Source organism: Ctenopharyngodon idella, chromosome 17 (assembly GCF_019924925.1).
Source record: "Ctenopharyngodon idella isolate HZGC_01 chromosome 17, HZGC01, whole genome shotgun sequence".
NCBI classification, from domain to species: domain Eukaryota; kingdom Metazoa; phylum Chordata; class Actinopteri; order Cypriniformes; family Xenocyprididae; genus Ctenopharyngodon; species Ctenopharyngodon idella.
This window is the reverse complement of record NC_067236.1, coordinates 5,587,130-5,607,026: the sequence shown is the minus strand read 5'-3', so window position 1 is coordinate 5,607,026 and position 19,897 is coordinate 5,587,130. Positions and strand designations below refer to the sequence as shown.

At 36.9% G+C, this 19,897-nt stretch overlaps 1 protein-coding gene across 7 annotated transcripts in view; it reads left to right on the top strand.

Moving 5' to 3' along the window:
- The first annotated feature begins 694 nt into the window (after positions 1–694).
- The window catches only part of ehbp1 (EH domain binding protein 1), a 150,212-nt gene continuing 131,009 nt past the window's right edge, over positions 695–19,897 (top strand). For 3 of the 7 annotated variants that reach the window (XM_051867818.1, XM_051867822.1, XM_051867817.1), the window contains exons 1-2: positions 696–1,086; positions 2,649–3,115. In XM_051867818.1, the coding sequence (XP_051723778.1) occupies positions 3,012–3,115 (104 nt within the window). In that variant the 5' untranslated portion in view covers positions 696–1,086; positions 2,649–3,011. Of the gene's footprint in view, positions 1,087–2,648; positions 3,116–6,377; positions 6,508–19,897 lie in introns of all 7 variants that reach the window. The other 4 variants (XM_051867821.1, XM_051867823.1, XM_051867820.1 and 1 more) reach the window with 2 other exon arrangements.

Below are 19,897 nucleotides of genomic sequence, written 5' to 3'. Positions count from 1 at the left end.
GAGCCCCTCCCTTCAAATACTCACAGACATATGTGTCTTTCCAAGAATGCTGGCTGCTTTAAAGCATTTTTGACACGTGGTGTGTCTCTCTGTAATATTAGAGGACCGATGTGCAGGAATCAACAAGCATCTGATAAACTTGTGAATTAAGGCTATAAAAGAATATAATGAAGGTAAAAACACAAAAAGTAAAACTTTTAATTATAAAATCTTAACTTTTAACTTTAAATAAAAAATATCTTATCTGGTTAAAATGGCCTTTGTGTTTTTCTTCTCTTCAAAAAACTTACTGTCATGAACTGTTTTCCATTTGGCTGTAGAAGTGTGTCAGAGCACAAGCTCTCTCCACATGACTCTCGCTTCATTTTCCAGTTTTTGCTTTGTTTTAACCTTTAATATTTCACAGATATACAATAATAAATATTGAATTGCCACAGCCTACATTCAGTATATCAGTTATACAGTCAATTTCGCACTCATATTTAGTTAACTTTATTCCTTAACACATAGGAGAAGGTTTACATTATTTATACTTCTACTCAGCTCAGTATGCTTGAACACACAGGCGGGTTAAAGAACTCTGAAAGAAGTCTAAATCGACCAATAGGAGCGCTCGCTGGCAACAAAAACGTTAAGAAGTGTCATGAATATGTAAAAATTTATGGACCGACAGCCAATGAGAGACGCGTGGGGGCGTTTCTCGGAGACTCCGCACAGATGTTTGACTGAATGTGGGATTGGGGAGGAAAATGATGGAGTCTTGATGCGTTGAGTTTGTGTGTGAATACGAAAACAGCGCTGGAATTTCCTCCTCTCGACCGGAAAACCACCACTGCCCCTCGCCCTCAAACTCCTCAGTTTGGTTGTTGCCGGTATACGTCTGAGGAAAAAAGGGATTTCTGTTTCGCTGCCGCTCTTTGCCCTGGGATAGCCTGCCTGGCTAAGGTTAGCCTAGGCTGCTAGCGGTGCTCTATGGGAATATCCAGCCAGAGCGGCTCTTTAGCTCGCTAGCGGGCTGAATGCAGCCACGCGCCTCCCGCCGCAACGGGCGCATTCAGCCGCTACTGCTGCTGCATTATTCACGGGGTGAGTGCAGGAATGCGACCAGAACCAGGATGTTTATGAATAATATTATAATAAGTGTCTCTGTGATTACAGGGGTTTCATTATTGATTATTGTAATGATCTCTTTAAGCTATACTGCTACTCAGGTGTTTATAAAAACACTGAGACTTTAAAAAGGGACCTTTAACCTGATAACAAATATCTAAAGTGTATGAAGTCAGTTTGACAGCACTGACAGTGTATCAGTTTGTATTCAGTGAATGAGGATGTGAGTTGTTTGAAGAAGCCTTCAGCAGCAGTCTTGTATGGATATAACGTGAATGTTTGAACAGCAACAGTTGTGAACATAATTAAAAGAAATGGTCCTGGAGCTCTTAAAATAACTCCTCCATTTTGAGATCCTAATAAACCTTTAATTAAAAATATAATTTAATGTCCGCTATATTCATTAAAGTTTGACAGCATAAAACAACAACAAAAACGACTTGAAACAAAAATTGATTGTCATCCTGCTAGATATTTAGGCAATGACAGGAGAAAAATGCTGTTGTACTGAATATCTGCACAGCTATGATTCACTTGTTGTCATTAAAGGCTAAAGGGTGCAGCATAGTTCTCTTCAGCCCTGGCTACATTCACAATATAACAGCCTCAGGTGCCTTTTTGCTTTTGAAAAATTGCATATTAAAGGACACAATGTTAAGCAAAATATTTCCCATAGGCATTTAAAAAAAGTCTTTGTAACCAGGAACCAAACCAACCAGCTGCAAGATGAATGACAACTTTACAAGCTTTGATTTGAAGCAAAAAAGTATTTGAAAATCGGACAAAAGACGAAAATACAAGACTGCGCTTAACAGTTTTTATGACTCTACATCATTCTCAGTGCTTCATGGGAGTGGACGGGCGTTAAAGAGTTATTTTGATATGATTTGCTTGCTTTGATTCCTGGATTTGTGGCGATTTTATTGAAGAATCATGAGTAAGGTAATTTTTCACCAGGAATTCTGCTTTTAAACAATTTTTAAAAAAATAAGTTAAAATCATGCAGGCTGGTGGCCTCAACAAAAGCATTTACCATCGATTAATAACCTCATATCTCACAGTAGCGCTTTCTTTAAAGGTTTGTAAGTTAAATCAATTCCTAACAATTTTATAAATGCACACATTCTACCATGTTTTTCTTTTGTGCAAAATAAAATAAAGCAACTTCTTAACTGTTAAATGTTTCCAGGTCTTCAGAATAATTGTAACTGGTCCAGAAGATCTAATCTGTCTGCTTTTTGCTGGTTTTATGAAATTTGGTTGCACAGCTAAACAAAGTCAGCCAAATCTCTTTATCTCTAGATATCATCGCTTTCCATTGCCTAGAACAGATAACTGATAAGTATTTTTCTCTTTTGCTGGTATGAATCAGTGGTTAAATTCAGGAAGATTTTGTTAAGATGATCAGTAGAAACTGACATATTTGTTTTTGGATACAGAAATTGGAAATCAAAGCTTGACAGATGAGTTAATAGATATCTTTTCATGCAGCAACCTTTATCACTGAGATCTAACCGCATTCCTCTTTGTCTCTGTAGGTTTATTGACACATGCAAACGAGGAATATTGGATTACCATGCACTGCTTACGTTTATTTTGAGGGATTTGCTGTAAGGAATGAGCTCTGTGAGAGCTGTCAATCACCCTGGTGGATTTGTCATGTCATGCCATCATGCTGATCTGCGATCATCCACATTAATGTTTTGATGGCAAGGGATCTACGTGTTTTTTTTCTTTCCTCTACCTGATTTTAATCTCTGTAAACATCAATGAATGCACACAAGCCGATTTTGGACGGATACTTTTGAGAACTTTTCCAAGGAAAGGATTTGTGAGGGGGTGGCGTCAGAACGCGACAGTATTTTAAACAAACTGTCAGCTCTTTAAAGAGGAAAAAAACCATGGCTTCGGTGTGGAAGAGACTGCAGCGTGTTGGGAAACATGCTTCCAAATTCCAGTTCGTCGCCTCCTACCAGGAACTCATGGTGGAATGCACAAAGAAATGGTGAGTTGTCACTGCTTGCATGTCTTGCGCGTGCCGCTGCTCATTTCCAGCCCAGCTTGTGCGTGTGTGTGTCTGGAATGCTGAGTTGGCCTGTGACGTATCCGACTAACGGCAATGATTTATCCATTCCCCCTGGCATTCCTGTGTGTAGGGAGAGGCAATTCACAACTATACTTTTCTACATCGTATTGTTTATTTTCTCCTTTCTCTGTTTAGGAATTGTGTACGATAGGTTGCAATGAAGTCTGAAGCGTCCTCCTTATATTTTTGCAGATAGGATGTAACTCAAATTGGATGAAGTGAGATGTTAATAATAACATATAGCACGTGTTAGCACAATTAAATAGGTGCAATATAAGACAGAACTCTGTATCTTTGTATTTGACATACACACACTGCATTTACTATGTTTACATGCATTTTTTTTTGCTTACTCTCTTTAAACCTTTTTGAGTTACTAAAAATTATTAAATAAATGTCTCAGGTATTGAAATATTCCTCTACATAATCAACATAACATATTTTTACTAGAGATGCTCACTCTTGACATAGATTTGAGTGAATTTTTGCGCAGTAATTTAATCAACTTATTATTGTTCTATCTAGACAACAGCACATAATTTAATCTAGGTCATGAGGTGCTTCAATCTCATTGATTTTATGTTTGTGTTTTTTAATGTTTGGGGAAACATGTTGATGTCTTTTAAAGTCAGCATGAAATGAAAATTCACTTCTCCAATCATTCAGTCCACTTAAACCCCACAGCTTTTGTACAACCCCACAGCTCGCTTTCAGATCTGCCCACATCCAATCAACAATCGATAAATAGAAGTCCCCGCCCTACTTTTTTCGATCATCCATTTCACTTGGATGTAGATCATAATACCATAATCATGATGATACTAAAATTGTGACTTCAATACGATACCTGACTAAAATATTGCGATACCAGTACTGAATCGATACCATGGCAAATATGCGCTGCACGAATATATTTTACTCCCTGCAGGGAGTGAAAGTAGAGCTCTGCACATACATTGCCACTGTCACACATTTATTAAGAAATTATGAAATACGGCTCTTATTAGAATGCCGTCATTCTTAAGGCATTTTCACACCAATGGATTGTTTATTTTGTTCCAAAACAAGGATTTTTACAATGTTTGTTACAATGTTGCATTTTCTTCTTGGTTCGGTTCGCTTTCACAAGGCAACATTTCAAAGCATACCAAAATGTGTTTATGCAAGTCACATGCGAGTCACTGTCCTCTTATCGGTCAGTTTTCTCAGCGGCTTTATTTGGCTTTATTTGTGACTGTCGAGACACATGCAAGCAATATACAATTGCAGCCGTCATTCCCGCTGTTAAATTATATGCTACATTTGTATTAATACTGCGGCAAATTCAAACGCGCTCTCTCTGGATCTCCCAGCGCTGTCTAGTAGGCAAACTGTGTCGAGACCATATGAATGTTATAATGCAGGTAGAGCTGGAATCAAGGCTTTGTCGGGACAGCATTCTTGTGCGGAGAAGCGCAATTACACAACATTTTAAGATGAAGAGGCGCTCTTTGGTTTTCAACTACTGTAACTAATGTGCCCACTCACAGAATAAGACACTGCTTTTTATATAACACATTTCCCATTATGAATTATGATCTCGTTTGGTTCGTTGGTCCATTGGGTTGGATTGCTTTCACATCTCAAGCGAACCTGCTCCAGAGTTCGTTTGAAAGTGTACAGAGACCACAGCTGCATCCGAAAGCGAATACTTCTCTACTGTATAGTACACGAAAAACAGTATGCGACTCCATATTCATAGTATTCGAAAAACAGTAGGCGAAAAGTACTGTACTGTACTACCCGGATGACTTACTACTTCCGGTGAGATTCTGAACGAACCGTATTAAGGGGGACAACGAACTCTAGTGCGATTCACCCAAACTAAATGAGGCAGGTGTGGAAGCACACTTAAATTACCAGTACTGATAAAATGTGAAAACATACAGTTTTTAATAGCAGGGTATCGCGATACCTTTCTAGTACCGTTATATCGTGCTAATTTGGTCCCAGTCTTAAGTGTTTGGTTACATCCTTGCTGCATTGTATGCTCACACTGCAATGCTGCTCAGAGGTTAAAGTCAGATTTTGGATTATGCTGAATTAGGGGTCAAGTGCGCATCAATTTTGCTAAATTTCTCAAGTTTGAGAATGTTGCTTCTGAAGTTTTGGTGATTTCTTGCAGTTTTCCAAAGAGAGTGTGAAGTTTTGCAGTTGGCAATACATTCAGTACTCCACAAGGGAAACCTAATTCATATTTACTCAACTCAAGTCTGAGGAGTTCAGGTGCAGCAGGATTGTTTCTGGTCCCTGGAGGCATGTGTCTAATTGAGTGTTTCACTCTCGGGTTTGACAAACACACACCCCTGAGGTGTTTCAGATATGAATGTGTCAGTTAATGGTATGGTAGAAATGCACTAATGTGGGTTGCTACGGGCACTGTGCTGAGAACTAAATGCCTTTCTGTGGAAAAACAATATTTCTTAATCAGGTTTTAAGACCAGAAAACATTCCCTCTCTCCCCCTTTATTTGTGTTTTGGATGCACAGACTGTTATCTGCATGGTGATGTGTGGACCAATGCGGAGTCAGAGCGGCACTGGCACTGATGAAAGAGCATTATTCACTTACTGACAAGAAGCTCAAAGGCGTTTGTACCAGGGAGACGTTAGTGCCTCAGCGGTGTGCGTGTGTGTGACGGCTACGTGATCTCTGTGCTTTCGTCTGTCCAGTGTGCCATTGTTCTGATGGAAAGTTTTTCACATTTGCCCTCAGGTGGAAACACTTTGAAAAACAAACAAACAAACAAAAATTTTTTTTCCACTTTTTATGTAGAAAAACCACAAGCATTTGTTCTGGAATGGTGAAGAGAAGGAAAATGTGTTCATGTGAGGAATGAAAGGATGTGTGCGTCAGCAGTTGAGTGAATAAAGAAATCGTTTAAATGAAAAATCATTTTAGAAGTTTTAACATAGCATAATATCTTCACTGGTTATGATACCACATGGATAATGTGAGTGTAGGATGTATTAAAAAGTGGATGGAATAGGTCGAAAATTTGCCATGGCCATCAGCTCTGCATCTGATTCTAGAGGCTGAAAGATGGGTTGTAGTGTTTTAATCATTGACTTCCCCAGTATTGTGTATGTGTGTATATGTTATAAGATCATTGATATCCGGTGGTGTGATTTATCTGTGGCCAGATAAGCCAAGCACAACAGCTCTGCCGGACACAGGACACAGGAGCAGCGTCCAGTCAGGCCCCGGACAACACCTTGGGCAGTGTTCCAGAAACATGCTGCTAGGATACGGGACACGCCGCGGCCTGCTTAGGTATCCCCGCCTGTTGATTCAGTGCCTTCTAGAATGTTGGCCTTTGCAGTTCTCGTCTCTTGGCAACATCAAATGTTTATTAGTTGAATGTTTCAGCGTCTCTGGTTTAAAGTGCTGTTGTGTAATCCTGCCGATTCCCACGCCTCTATAGCATGGCCTTGGTGTTGTTTAATTACTGTGGAGAATTGCAGCAGTAATGTATAGAAGGTTGTAGACTTTAACAGCATTGTTTATTTTCTCCGGAGAATTGCTGTAGTAATTCAAAAATTGCAAGGGGAAAAAACATTTTACGAAACATATGCTACCGTTCAGAGGTTTGGGGTCTGTTTTTTTTTTTTTTCTTATATTCAGTATTCATGTATGAAGTTGATCAAATGTAACAGTAAAGACATTTACAATGGTACAAAGATTTATATTTCAAATAAATGCTGTTCTTTTGAACTATATTGTATCATGGTTTCCACAAAAATATTAAGCAGCACAACTGTTTTCAGCATTAATAATAATAATAAATGTTTCTTGAGCATCGAATCAGCATATTAGAATGATTTCTGAAGGATCATGCGACTCTGAAGACTGGAGTATTGATGCTGAAAATTTGTCAGCTTTGTCATCACAGGAATAAATTACATTTTAAAAATATTGAAATAAAATTACTATATTTTTGATCACATTTTTGGTGTGCGTAATAGACTTTTTTCATAAACATCTTTATAAAAAAAAATTACCAACCCCAAGTCTTTGAATACTAGTGTATTTTTAGTTGAACTCACCTTCTCTGCCACATACATATTGTTTTTAATCATATTCATGTTTGTTTTGTGCACCATTTGTTTCTTGGTGATTGTAAGGTCAGTTTTTCTGTAAAACTGAGAAACTGAGAATAATATTTATTGTGAAATTCTTTATACAATAAGCTTTCAAAGTTTAAACATCTGACATTTCTCTAAGTGTGAGTAGAAAAAATTTACTAATAATTTGCTAGATAATATTTTAATAATTTGCTTTAGCTTTTATTTAATTTTCCAAACATTTTACGTATTTTTATATATATATATATATATATATATATATATATATATATATATATATATATATATATATATATATATATATATATATATATATATATATATATATATAATTTTATTTATTATTACACATTTTTCCTCGCACAGTACAAAGGAGTCTTCATACAATAATGACAATATATAGCTTCCTTTCCTTTATATTTTTGGAATGAGGTTCCTTTGTAAGTGGTCTTTGGTATCAAAAAGACCCCCCCTGCTGTCCAGTACTGCAGCAGTAATGTGTATCTGCTTATATTTACTGGGGCAGCCAGCTGCTTTTGCTTTCAGGCCCGGTGCCACAGGTCAGCCTGACTGGAATGAGGAAGGGAAATCCTTCAAAGTGCTACAGCTGCCAAGCCTCATCTCAGACCTTTAAAATCCCAGTATGCTTCATGTGGGATTTCACTTAACTTTAAGCTCAGCATTATGTATTTCAGTGCTGCCAAGAATCTTATCTTTACTGGTGAATTATATTTGACCCATGAGCACAGTGACACTGAGCCTGTAATGAACTTATAGTAGGTGTTCATACATACTGAACCACAGTGCTCTCTGTGTTTTAAATTTCATTCTTAAAAATGCATTGAAAGCTAGATACACATTATACTTGCTTCACTCCCATACCTTTTTTTTCTTCTTCTTTTTTTCTGGAGGGGTGGAGAAAAGAGGTGATGGTTGAAGAGAGGGAGATAGGGAATGTGATTTAGAGTATGAAATAGTTTTACTTCCTTTCAGCAGAGGAAAAAAGCCCACAGGTACATGTTAAAGTAGGTCTATTGCAGTGCCTTTGCACTTTCTGGCCTGGCCTGATTGTGACTCCTTTGGTTCTTCTGTCTGTAGTAGGCACAAATTTCATCAGTGCTGTTCAGCTCGGATGTGATCCAGAGTGCTAAACTAGGCTTAGATTTTATCAGAGTGAATGCAAAACAACACAGATCATCTGCTTCTGGGCAAGCTGTTTAGTGAGATGGAGCACAGACTGAATGGTACACACTTTCTGTTGTCAGTAAAAGCTGATTCTCCTTTTCCAGCTGTGTTTTCCATGTGTTCATCCATCTGTTCATTATAAGAAATTATAATTTCTCTCCTATTCTTTCCTCTCATGGCCTAGGGCCAGTGTGAAAGACACTCAGCACAATTGACTGAATTGTAATTTTCATTTGTTCTCCTTTGATTATTATTGCAAAACTATCAGAATTTTTTAACAAAGTTCTATATAGAACCCTAGGGTTCTTGTTTCAGTTTTAAAGAGCACTTTATGTCAAAAAGGTTCTATAGAAGGGAAAATGTCTTAAATGATTGCATAATACTTTCATGTTTACCAGGTTATTTACTTTTTTTCTAGTGTTAGAGTATGTTTGCAAACTGTTTAATTCATCAAATGAAAGCAGCGATGAAAGGGCTCTCGCACCCGTGTCACCACCACCCGGTGGCTATAGGAAAACAGCACGGTGGGCAGTATGCATTTAAGTATATAAATATAGGAGGACAGTGTCAGTCATTTGTATTTGCCACACTTCCTGCTACCAGCTGGTGGCACTATGACTATAGCTAAAGTTTGGGGCAGATTGAACATTGTATGCTTGAGTTACAACAACTTCCTGTTTCATGGCGAAACATCAAACTTTGTCAGGCCGCTACGGACACGCCCTTCAGTGAAAACTCTAGATCTTCGCAATTTAATGTCGCTAAGATTAGACTGACCATATATGATGTTGTTCTGGTTAAATTTCTATGAGGAGTTAATCACAGTGTAAAACATGACATTTCCTGTTACCCACAGGTGGCGCTATGACTGTAACTGAATATTGGCATGTAGATGTCTTCAGGTCGGGGCTCTAATAAAACGTGAAGTTTGGGGCAGATCAGACATTGTATGCCCAAGTTACAACAACTTCCTGTTTCATGGCAAAACATCGAACTTTGTCAGGCCGCCCTTCAGCAAACTCTAGATCTTCGCAATTTAACGTCGCAAAGGTCTTTAGATTAGACTGACCAAATATGATGTTGATGTGATTAAATCTCTAGGAGTTTGTTAAAGTACAACGTCTGGAAATTGCAAAAACTACAAAAATTTTGCAGAGAAAATTCAAAATATCTTACTTCCTGTTGGGATTTCAGATTTTGCACCCAGGGACTTTTTTGTAGGTATTGGGCTGTTACATGTGTCTACCGAATTTCATACCTGTATGTGAAACATAGCGTTTAATTGAAATTTTGTAGGTGGCACAATCGAGCCATTTTGCGACACCTAATTCTGAAACCCATATCAGAAGTGTGTGCAAAGTTTCATGAGTTTTCGAGCATGTTTAGGCCCTCAAAAATGCGATTCATTTTGGAGAAGAATTGACCAAGCAATTACAATAGGGTCCTCACACCATCGGTGCTCAGGCCCTAATTAAAATAAAATTAATTCAAACGAAATCCATAAAAAGATCCCAAAATGGGAACCCCTAAAAGGTTCTATATGAAGCACCAGAAAAAGCCTTTTCTTCTGTTAACTTGTCTTTAAAAATGTTTAAACTTTATATTAGTTAGGAAAATAGTTTTTGCTGTGGTATCAAAATTGGAATTGAGAACTGTGAAATTGGTATCTAAAATTTTGGTGTTGAACCAACCATATTTATTAGAATGCAAGGTTACATGCGTCAAAATCAATGATAGAAATAATTTAGTATTTATTTATTTATTTATTGCTGGTGGGGCCCATGAGAATTTTGTCAGGGCAAGTATAAATCCGACTGGGCCAGTAGAAAAAAAATCTTTAGCCCTGCCTTTGACCTGAAAAATGGCAATTTAATGCTCACATTACTGTCTGTCACAATAAATCACCCTCTTGTCCACAGCACACACAGATGCCCCACTCCCTGTCGCTCTCAATTAAGTCACTCAGGGTGAATGAAACAGACCCTCATTTGTCATTTCTCATAAGAATGGATGCTGGCACTTGGCAGTTTGTTTGTTTCCATCTTTTTTTTTTTTTTCTTTAAAGGAAAGTTTCAGGTTCAGTGCAAATTATATCATTTGTGCCTTAATGTTAATTACTACAGAAAATTATCCGTAATAAGAAAATCAAGGTTAGTAAGTGTTTTTATTTTATTTTTTATTTTTTTACACAAGTCTTCAAACAACGTGTGTATTAAATGTGTGCTACCATTTAAATGCCTTACTGTAATGTTCCTAAATTATCTTTGCAGTAATTGGCATTATGCTCCTGATGCTGTCAATAGAGCTTAACTTGTATTGATCCAGAGTGTTCCTTAAATCATTTGATTAGCACCTCTGTAGGTATCACACCCGTCCCGCGGCCTTCGCTTCATGTGGATGTGTGGAAATTACTGATGCTGTGTAAGAGGCAGTGAAGATGCAGATCTGTGTGTGTATAAGTGTGATAACACATGCTGAGCAGACTGAAGGCTTAATAAGGTCATGTAAGTGATCAAGGAATCAGAAGGGGTTCATGATGTATAGCTTAGGATTCATTGATCATTGCACCTCACAGTGAGCTGATTGGTGTTTCTCTCTCTCTCTGTCTCTCTCTCTCTGTGCTTTTGGGTTTGGATTCATATCTTCTGGATGCAGTCAGCCCTCATAATGAAGGATTCATAGTTTTATGCATCAGTCAGTTTGAGTTAATGGAGTCCAAGCCCTTTCATGTGTCTCATGACACTGGGTGTGTATGGTTGTTTGCTCCCTGGCTCAAATTAAAGCCTTTCTTGCTAGCAGGACCAGATAAAGGGAGATTTTCAGCAACTTGAAATGACTCTGAGGAAATAATTAGTTTTGTAGCCTTCAGTGATCATATATAGCACAGCTTTTAGTATGCAGGGTCATATTGTATAGTTTTGTGGTGGTTTATTTTTATTTTTTTTCTGAGGTCCACTTGCTCCAGAAATGTGATATTTTGCGTTACTAGAATTGTTAATAAATGAGATTTTAAATGTAGCTAAAAAGCATCCAGTAATTTCATGAAAATCAGTGTAGGCACATTTAGGTTTATTTCCTTTTAAGGCTACAAATCTACCTTCTCTGTTCTTCTTTTTCTCTCTCCATTTGTGCGCTTACTCATTGAATGATTGCAGCACTGATTGCAGTTTTTCATAATGGCTTCAATAAAACAGGTTTTATAACTCGTAAACTTAAGAGAATATTTCCATTACGATATACTGATGAAGGAAGTGTGTGTCTGTGTGAAAGATCTGCCGGTGAGCTACAGCTAGCTGACATGATCATGAAATCTCAGGTTGTCAGTTAACTTTAGCTACACTGACTGATAATCCAGGGACCACAGTGCTACTTTTGGAAGAAACAACTGAAAAATTGTTTATTTGGAATAAGTCAGATAAATCTGAGGAAGAATGTTTCTGAAATGTTTCTAAAAATGGACCTGCAAATGGATTCTTTGCAAGTTGGGAAAGTTATGAATAAATATCTGTAGGGCTGAAACTAACCATTTTAAAAATAGATTAATCTTGTTGATTTAATTTTAAATTTGTAAATTGAAGTTATGCTATATTTATATTGACTTTATATTTATATATTTATATTTATAGTTATGCTATATTTATATTATATTTATACTATACATTGTGGGCAAAAATAGCTTTAAGGTCTCTAAGAAACTGAAGTAGCAACAGATCTTTTCTTCTGTTTTATGATTTACATCTAAGTAATGCTGGGTTCAGACTACACAAAATCAGCCCGATTTTGCTATGATCCATTTGATGCAGGGTTTCGTGGTGATTTGTAAACGGCAATGGACGTTGGGATACAAAAATTGATAATTTTATCTCATATAATCAGGGCTTGACTGCAAAATGCGTGTGGATTTCAGCAGTGGTGTGTAACGCAGTCACTCCTACTAGCCACATTGTTGGGTTGAATTTTCTATATAATATATACATTTTTCAATTGTAGTCTTTTAAAAAGGAGTACAGTGTAGTGTTGAGGAAAAAAAAAAAAAGTTTTTTTCGATACATATCGATACTGAAATATCTGAAACACTTCCAATGCTCATTTTCAGCTGAATAAAAACACGATACCAGCTGCGCTTTCTCACTTTCTCATCTTTCCGATAGCGAATTGACAAACAAACCCACCTCCCCTCATTCACTCATTTTATTTGCTCCAGATGAATTTTGTTGGTGTTACAGGGCTTGAATATCGGTGTGGGATTGCGTGTATTGCGCATAAATTTACTCATTCCCACGGCTTTTGTGCTCAAAGTGCGCACACATAAAGTCGCCTCTCAGTACTTTTTCACTGCTTTATTGCACTTAAACAGTCAAATACACACAAAATTATGTCAAAATGCTGGTCTTGGCAAGTATTCACATAAACACAGCCAGTTTTGTTTTAAGGGAACGTAAACAGTTGAGAAAGAAATGCATGTGTAACAGGAAGGTCTGCACGATTTATCACATAATACGAAAAATAACATTGAACTTAAACGCGATTATCGCTTAAACATGATTCTTAGTGCGATTATGAAATCGCAAAGTCTGTGATTATTATTATTTATTCTTTTTTTTTATGCGCAGTTTGTCAATGAAGTATGGCTCCAAATGTTAATCCATCTGAAAGCACTGCGAGTTTGAGTCGCTTATAATGTGCATTTGAAAAAGCAACACGCGTTAAACATCTTTCCAGGCATTTATTATTAACATCTTGTCCAACAAAAGACAACATTTAATAATGTTTTTACTCCAAACTCACTTCATATTGACAGTTGAGCATCCTTTTGTGAGATGATGTGGCTTCTCACACAGAATAAGGCAGTCGTGTGTTTATTAGTCATGTTTAATCAATCAAAGCGTTTCAATCTTCTGTTTATTCAGCTACAGCAATATGATACGTGTTATCTTCTTCTGCGGCAGGGCATATTTTGAGTTTCTGTGCAAGAGTGCCCTCTGACTTTCAGACGGAGAAGCATTTACTACTGATCACAGAGCCGTACAACTCTGACAAGCTGCGCATGAAATAATCACAGCCTTTGGCAAATCGTGTGCAGTTTAATCGCGATAAATCGTGCAGCCCTAGTAACAGTATAATGGATCCATGTGTCAGGTCTTAAAGTGACAGCTGCCTCATACACCTGCTGCCAAATTATGAGATAATATTAAAAATATCTACTGTATATGGCAGTTTCCCCCATGCTATCAATGTCAAAATTATGGCCAGTGAAAGTGCTGAGTGGCTAGTAACTTTGGAAAACCACTAGCCACAGTGGCTGGTGAGCCAACCGACTGTGTCTGCGACGCTTCACGGTGTCCCGACAGAAAGACTAGCGTGTTTATTTTTTCGGTCCTCCACGATGGGTTCAGTCACATCTGTGATGTTGACCAATAGGAGCACAGAAGCTCTTCTGTACACAGCTTTCAAACATGGCAAAACGAAAGAGAGACGATGGTATAGGTGCTTCTAGGTGGAATTATGCAATGGAGGAAAGGAGCTACACTTCCTACCTATATGATGTTTCCTTGACTACCTTGACAGAGTGAAAAAAGATAAATGGTGACAAATGATAGCAGAGGAACTTCAGCAAACCGTACTGGAATTAGCATTAAGCTAAAATGCCGGTTTGATAGCCATTGTTTGTTTGTCCCCGGAAGTCAGTCTCTAGTTCAACCTTCTTGAAGACATCACTCACATCGATAAAGACGGCTATGACTGGTCAGAAAGCAACATGTAGTTTGACATGTTTCTAGTCGATGACACGACAATAATTTAGGGCTCAAAATCGCATAATGACACAGTGACTATCGTTACAGGCAAAAATGTTGTTGTCTGAACCTGCCATAAAATGGCTTCCGTCACCAGAGAGAAGCCTGTCTTTCTGCAGAAGGTCAATAGCATTTTTATTTAATTACGAGGTCTTGAAGAATTTGTTGACTATAAAAAATGCTTTGACATCCTGCTATAAATAAGTTTTGAAGGCCATTTTGTTTTTTTGCTTTATTTATTTCTTTAAGAAAGATGGTGAATTCCATGATCAAGCAGACATTCCTAAGGGTTTCAATATCAATTTTCTTTACATGTGTTCCACAAACGTTTTAAGGCGGATATGTTTTCTCTCTCTCTCTCACTTTATTCTGATAAATAATTTAAAACCAGATAGCCGAATCAATAACCTTCTCGTCTGCCATCTCTCTCTCTCTCTTTTAGCCGTATTGTGTGGCAGTGCTGTATTGTGTGTTCCTGATCTCCCATTACAGGCTCTTTAGTGTGTTAATCTTAATATCACTCTGTTCCAGTTGCTGCTCTCTCTTTGTCTTGCTTTCTTTCTTTTGTTCAGACATTCAGAGATCAAATCAGAGGGATATTTCTGATTGACAGCAACATTGTGTGTGTTTGTCATAAGTGTTCATTCCTTTTTATTGATGGAGCTGTTTATAGCCTAGAGGTGGTTGCGGAAGTCTTTTTCCTCATTTATATTTTATTTTTTGTCCTTCCGTTCTGAGTCAGGATGTGGTTCAGTCTGTCCGCTCCTCTTCTCGTGGCATCTCATCCCTTCCTTTCCCTCCCTTTCCCTGTGGAGTCAGTCAATAAGGTCAGATTTTACGAGCATCTCTCCATAAACAGTGTTTTATAGACATGATGCATAAATATTAGAGCTGCACGATTAATTGTTAAAATATCTTGAATCAAACACCCACTCAATCTTATTCCTAAATGACAGTGATTCGGCTATGTCTAGTCAAGGCACCTTTATTTTTATAGCGCTTTAAAAAATAGAAATTGTTTCAAAGCAGCTTCACAATAATAAACAACAAAGTACCAAACTTTTGACAAGCCTTTGTCAAAGGTTTGTTAACCTTTGACAAGTACAATTACAGCGAACATTTAGATCTCTGTCGGTGCTGCCTCTGACCAGAGAGCAGTTGTCATGTATAGGTATGAAACAGCTTTACAAAAAATCTTTTCAACCACAGTTGCATTATTTGTAATGATGTAATTAATTGCATCATTACACCAGTAGGTGGCGACAAGCAACTGTTAAAAAATGCATTTTTCATTGAATCATTCATTCAAGAGATTTGTATTTCGCTGATTCATCCAGTAAACAAGTCGCTGATTCATCCAATAATAATAAAAAAAAAATGTAATGAGCGAGTCATTGAATAATTCATTCAAACCAATTTTTAAAAAAAATTATTTATTAAAATGAATTAAAGAGAATTGATGCGATAGATCTAAAATGCTGGGCTCAACAATAAGGACTCCCCGATGGCCAAGAGTTGACGGAACTGTCACTGTCTCGATTAGGCCAGTGCTGCATTGTCATAAATGTTTATCATTTGCACATGTTTTTAAGCCTTGCCAAATTTCAAGTGCAAAAAAACACGAAAGAGAACTCAATTTAGAAGTGTGCGCCCAGAAAGCAGCGTCTGAATTGAGTTTTCATGCGCTTGAACGAGCAATTTAACACAAATTATGTCAAAATGCCTGTCTTGTCACCTAGTAAACATAGTCGGTTATGTGTTAAGTGAACATAAACTGTCGAAAGGCAACGCATGTATACTGAGGGGGTACGCGAACAAAATGCTGAGTTTTGCTGTTCATGTAATTTTCTCCCCACCTTAAATTAACATTAAAACCGAGCATGTATTTCAAATAGGCACAATGCCAGTATTTGCTCTATTTTGCAACAAAATAATAGTTCCAACGAAAGCCACAGCAGAACTACAACAGACAGCGGTGTTTCGTGAACAAAGTCTGTGGCTTTGAATGAATCGTTCGTGAAAGTCATTGATTCAATGATTCATTCATAAATACAGCCACTTCGTTACTGAATGAATGACTCGATGACTCACGCATTAAGACGGTGACTTACCGCCACCTACTGGCTGTTTTAGTATTTAAAATAATCACTTTTCACGTTTTTATCATCATTGCATATTTCTCTATTGAATTTTTTCTTAATTATTAATGTTGTAAAGGTATTTATAAAGATGAAAAATGCATTGGAAAGTCAATTTAGGGACAAATATTACCCTTTAATGGAAAAGGTGCGGTCTAAGTGGAAGAGAGGGGGTACACAGAAGGATGCTGAATGCCTTGGGGGGTACTCAACTCTAAAAAAAAAAATTTGGGAACCACTGGTATATTGGATCCGTGCATTCGCTCTTAAAGTGACAGCACCCTAATATCCCTACTGCTGACTGTTTTTAATGTAAATCAAACAACAAAAGCCTGCAAAAAAAAAAAAATGCTTCTTGACTGAATAACTTGTGTAACTTTAATAAGGATTCAACTATTTTTAATTTATACAGTGATGACTATATGCATTTATTTTACATTTGATTACTTTGATACAAATTAGGTAGATTAGGTAGTCTACAGGATTTGTATAAACTACTGTTATATATAGCTGAAAAGCACTGTTCATTTCATTTGTATCTTTGTTCTATTGTGTTTATTTGTGCTATTGCTTGTATTTTAATTATTTGTTCTTATTTTATTACAGACTATTTACTTGTCTTTATGTTTGAGATGTATATTTTATTTATATAGAGATTTTTTTTCATTTGCATTGTTCTTGCATTCCATGTAAAACGTCTGGAGAGTAATGGAAACTCAAGCTTCACTGTGTCCGTAGAGGGTTGTTCTCAGTTTATCCAGAATTGTGCAGCTCTAATAAATGTCTGACATTTTTATTAGAAACACATCCCCAAATGAACTGTTACAAATTACTTTTTACACCATCCCTTGAGGTTTAACTTCATTTAGCAAGAATTAAAAGGCCTTAGTAAAGAAACTGATTTATAAACAATGTGCCTAAAACAAGCAATGATTTGACATGACTAAAAGTAATAACTTGTGATTCAGTGAGTCAGTAATCACACTAAACATGGCTCAAGACTGAGTTACAGAGCAAGTTGATTGGTCGTCTAAATGATTCAGTTTGTTTCTGATAGATTTGTGAATCACTTTGATCAAATCTTCTGAATCTGAAAAGAGCCCTTAAAAAGACGCATTTGTTTGCAAATCAGACATCTTTATTGCATGCTCTCTGTGAGACTGTTAAGCTTTGTTGAGACTAAGCTTCTAAGTTGTGTTGCCTGTTTTTATTTAGGTGTGCCTGTTTTTCTTTCTTGTTACATCCAGATAAAAACCACCTATGCAGGTAGTTAAAGGGTTAGTTCACCCAAAAATGAAAATAATGTCATTAATTACTCACCCTCATGTTGTTCCACACCCGTAAGACCTTCGTTCATCTTTGGAACACAAATTAAGATATTTTTGATTAAATCCGATGGCTCAGTGAGGCCTCCATAGATAGCAATGTCAGCGAACTTCTCAAGATCCAGAAAGGTACTCAAAAAAATATTTAAAACAGTTTATGTGAGTTCAGTGGATCTACCTTAATATTATAAAGCGACTAGAATACTTTTTGTGCGCCAAAAACAAAATAACGACTTTTCAACAATATCTAGCGATGGCCAATTTCAAAACACTGCTTCGGAGCTTTACGAATCGAATCAGTGGTTTGGAGCGCCAAAGTCACGTGATTTCAGCAGTTTAGCAGTTTGATATGCGATCCGAATCACTGATTCGAAAACAAAAGATTCAAAGCAGTGTTTTGAAATCGGCCATCACGATATTGTTGAAAAGTATTTATTTTGTTTTTTTGCCACACAAAAGTATTCTCGTCGCTTTATAATATCAAGGTAGAACCACTGAACTCACATGAACTGTTTTAAATACGTCTTTAGTAGCTTTCTTGAGAAGTTCGGTGGCACTGGCAATAGAGGCCTCACTGAGCCATTGGATTTCATCAAAAATATTTTAATTTGTTTTCTGAAGATGAATGAAGGTCTTACGGGTGTGGAACGACATGAGGGTGAGTAATTAATGACATTATTTTCATTTTTAGGTGAACTAACCCTTTCAAATGCCACAACAATATCACATAATAGTTTAAATGATAAATCATCCACTTGTGTCTTGGACATAAATGAAGGAAATCAAAAGTGCTAAACAAAGGATTTAAATGGGGGAAAAAGCCACATCTCTTCTGATCACAAGTGGTCACAAGAGATACATGTGTTACCAGGTGTAAAGATTTTAATGATTGATTTTAATGGCAGGTATAAACTAAACAAATGCCAGCCTCTTTCTCGTTATCTCTGTGCGTGATGGTGTGGAATAGCAGCTTTAGCGTTCGCGTTTGGGCAGCTGTGCTTCTAGTGCTCGGTGAAGGATTTTCCTTCGGGGTTTGCCAGTCTGTCTGTCTGTGTACCCTCTCTACCCGCCTCCACTTCCTGCTGATAACATCTCCTGCTGCGCGATGACCCACTTTGTTACTTCTTTTCTGTTTATTTATTTATGTCAGCCCTCCTCAAGTCTACAGCTTTTGTTTTGCTGTAATCAAAAGTATAAATGGTGTCTTGAGGTAACTTGCCTCAGAGACAATTAGTTTGTTGCAATGTTATAAAGTAAATTGCAGTTGTTTTCTGTCTTTTGTCTTTGTCTCTTTCTGTAATAGAAAGAATGCTTGGTAAAGTCTCAAGATGGTTATAAGTCTTTCTCTCTCACACCCACAGCATTTTCCGTAGATTTTTTTATGGGGGTGTTTAATGTTTATTAATGGGTGTTGTACATCTTCTTTTACTAGCTAGGCGGAATACATTCAGCTCTATTTTAATCCTACAGAAAAGCAGTTTTCAGATTGTTTAGACCTTTAGAACTGAGCTTATTTTAGATCAGGGTTTCCTAAAGTCTGGTTCTGGAAGTTCCTTAAAATCCAAAGTATTCAAAAATTATATTATTATTATTATTAATATTATTTTTTAAAAGTCTTGAGTAGTTGAACATTTAATTTGTTTTTGCAGCTGACAATTGGTTATGTACACTAATGTTCAAAAGTTTGGGGTCAGTAAGATATATATATATATATATTTTTTTTTTTTAAAGAAATTAATACTTTTATTCAGCAAGGACACATTAAATTCATAATTGACAGTTAAAAATGTTACAAAAGATTTCCATTTCAAATAAATGCTGCCCAACTTTTCAGGTCAATGTAATCAGACAGAATGCATTTTTTGCAGTCAGAGGCACCTTTTTAAAATAGTTTTCTATTGGCAGTGAGCGTTTTGCCTGTACCTCTGCTTGTCCATTTTTTTTTTTTCTGCTAATATGACAGTTTATTTAACAGCGAACCAAATTTCTAGAGCGCTCAAGCTATAATTCTTGATTAGACTGACAGGACAGCTGACTCTGTGGTTGCCTAGCAACGTAAAAAAAAAACGCAAGTCACTGCTCTTTTTTTTTTTTTTTTTTTTTTTAATTAAAAGTCAACCGAAAAAAGGCAGTGC